This window comes from Sinocyclocheilus rhinocerous, unplaced genomic scaffold (assembly GCF_001515625.1).
Source record: "Sinocyclocheilus rhinocerous isolate Xijiao unplaced genomic scaffold, SAMN03320098_v1.1 scaffold445, whole genome shotgun sequence".
Taxonomy (NCBI): domain Eukaryota; kingdom Metazoa; phylum Chordata; class Actinopteri; order Cypriniformes; family Cyprinidae; genus Sinocyclocheilus; species Sinocyclocheilus rhinocerous.
Genome location: NW_015645566.1, coordinates 625,883 through 628,986, shown reverse-complemented (window position 1 = coordinate 628,986; position 3,104 = coordinate 625,883). Strand labels below are relative to the sequence as shown.

Below are 3,104 nucleotides of genomic sequence, written 5' to 3'. Positions count from 1 at the left end.
CTTAATATCACACCTGGATAGGGGCCATTCACATTTGAGATGTTACCTATTTAGATCACTGCAAATATACTCATGAGACCAACCATTTATATTTAGACACCCTCAATCAACTGGTGTCACAAAATGTAAGGATTTTAAGACTTAAGTCATTGACATTTGCTGTCAGTGATATTAACACAAAACATATGTCCGCTATAGTGGACACAAATGAACTGCTGGTCCTTGGAAGTATATATCATATATGTGCTGTGTGCAAATACACTGTCAGTTTAAATTTTAAAGCACAGGGTCCAGACACTTTATGTGACACTTCAGACTGGGGGAGTAATAGTATTATCACTGAGGAGGACTGAGGCGTTTATGAACGAAAAGCGGCAGATGAGTGAGTCAGAGGAAAAGGAAATGATTGTAAATCCATTCAGAACTTCAGGATTCTCATTTCAACAGGAAAAAGAGCGTTTTATTCCCGTCGTCCTGTGGCAGAGACGCTTCTTTGGGTTTCACCTGAATCTGAGGTGCTTCTGCTCGCTTTATTAAATTACTTTATTAAATTACATCAGAAAACACGCGGGTTTGCTAGAATATCTAAAACCCCGGAGGACTGGAAACCTGGAAATGAAGACAGATTTTACGTTTTTCTGTCGGATTTGGATTGGGATTCCCTTCTTTTCAGGTGAGAACGCATTTTAGTAAACACTCCGAGCACTTCGAAATCTGTCGTTATAATAGAACGCGGAAAATTTGAAAGCTTGCGTTTATAAAAAACGCAGGAAAAGTGGAACGGTCACATTATGATTAACGAAGCTGTCAAAACTGAGAACGCGCGAAAAGTTTGTTATAAAGTTACCTTTTATAATTTGTCGCGTTCTAATCATTGTAACCTGCCTGACACTTTTCATACAAGTTTGTTCAGGCGCTTCTTGTCAACGCTGTTAAATATGAGTTCAGTTCTGTATTACTCATGCCAAAGTTTTCTTATGTGTATCGGTTCTTTCCTGATTATTGTTCATCACTATCCTTAAATTCATTTTGTACAAAACTCTTATTAATTCCAATTAAATCCACAAATACAAATTTACACAATCATTTACAGAAATCCATTTAATTAAATATGATTTTTTTTTTATTGGTAATGATATTTTCGTTGCTTTAGTGCAATCATATTCATTCTTTTTTATTGACCATAACTAGTAATTAGTTAGGCTATACATAATTCATTACAATTTGAATGCATTGCTTCCCTTAATCACAATCATTGCCGTGTCTGCAGTTTTGATTACATTTTTCTTTGTCAAAAGTGTATGATATATCACTAGAGGGAGCCTTGTCTTTATTCTTGCCTGTGCAATGGATGTTGTTAATTGGTCTTGATGAGATCCAGTTCCAATGCCAGTTTAATGCTTCACAGGTTGCAGTGTTGGTAGAAGACAGCTTTAACGGAGCTTTGAATGAGCCATCGGATATGTTTTTTAAACTGTTATTTTTGAGCTATGATGATTGAGCAATGCTAGCTTTCTCTCTTTTGTGCCTTCTTGATACAAGATCATGTTTTTATTTTGACTTTAATCTTCATGGCATTTCCTGGTTATCAATATCCTTCATATTATTTTTTTGCTGTGGTATTTCTTATGTACACAGTTTTATTCCAACAGAACACCTCTGAAACCAGACCCTCAGTCAGGGGGTAAGGTATCAGCCAATCATAATAGTGAGCAGTTTGAGACAACAAAAACTCGCTATTCTCTGCACAGGTTTCATGGTAGTGGTTGAAAGAAAGGTTCACTTTGCTGTGAATCCCCCAATAAAGAGATCAAGAGCCTTAGTGAGTGCAGGTGTCATATAGTGAGATCGGGAAGGGTGGAAAACTCATTCCTCCAGTGTGTTGGCTGGTTACACATCAAATAGCAGCACCTCGGGTGAAGACTTTGGCAGAAGGATGAGCTTTCTCTCAATTCTAGGAATCTACAGCTATAAGAGCCTCACTTATAGATGACTGCATTAAAACATTGCACAAATGAAAACCATATGGCAGCTTGGTGACCCTGTGTTTGACAGCTTTGTCATAACAAGTGCTGTGTCTGTGCTAAAGTCCAAACTGCTAAAATCCTTTTAAGCAGCGTAGCTTTCCATGTAACCTGCATTTTATATTTTGTTGACTTAAAGAGCAAAATTGATATAGCCTATTATCAATCAGTTACATTTGAAGACTTTTGCATTAGGATGTATGTGCCACATACAGGTTTATTATGTAACAGCATGAGAAATTTGTTGGCCACAACACTGACTTCAGGACAGTATCTGTAGTGTTTCATATAATAGAATGTAATTACTGTCTAGAGATTCCACTGATTAAATTCCAAACATCTGTCAGCTCTCCAGGATGTTCTTAATATAAAAGATGACTGCAGAACTCTTTAAAGCTGTAATTTTAAAACCATATTTCAAAACTCTGAATAGGATTTTAAATGTTTTTATGTCAAGACTTTTAGCAATGTGTTTCAAATTAGTGGTGCTAATTGCTAATTGTCTTGCTGTATATGGAGGTTGAGGTTTGAAATCTCAATGTTTTCCCAATATTCTGATCTTCCTGGCTACAGAAGCAGAGAAATAAAATAAAAAAAACAGCATCCCTTTTACTATTATTTATTAAAGGGGTCATATGATGCGATTTCAAGTTTCCCTTTCTCTTTGGAGTGTTACAAACTGTTCGTGAATAGATAAGATCCCTAAAGTTGCAAAGACTAAAGTCTCAAACCCAAAGAGATATTCTTTATAAAAGTTAAGACTCGTCCACGCCCTCCTAAAACGCCTCGTTTAAACACGCCCCCACATGTCTACGTCACGATGTGGGAAGATTTGCATAACGCCGCCCAAATGTTCACGCAAAGAAAGAAGGTGTAACTTATTGTTGCTCGCTGCCACCGCCGCCTCCATGTTGTGAAGACACTGTGTGTTTGTTGCGAAAATACTTTGTTTGATCTTCCAAAAGAGGACAAGACTAGAAATCTGGTTAAGTTGTATTTACAACACTGTTCCAGAACAGTTCAACCCAAATATTCAGATGTGTGCAGCGCATTTTATGGAGGACTGTTTCCTGATCCTGG

At 37.1% G+C, this 3,104-nt stretch overlaps 1 protein-coding gene across 1 annotated transcript in view; it reads left to right on the top strand.

The window, feature by feature from the left end:
* Positions 1–390: 390 nt before the first annotated feature.
* Positions 391–3,104, top strand: part of LOC107706735 (vascular endothelial growth factor receptor 3-like) — a 54,021-nt gene continuing 51,307 nt past the window's right edge. Inside the window, exon 1 of the mRNA XM_016510542.1 lies at positions 391–673. Coding sequence (XP_016366028.1) covers positions 616–673 — 58 coding nt within the window. The 5' untranslated portion in view covers positions 391–615. The remainder of the gene's footprint in view (positions 674–3,104) is intronic.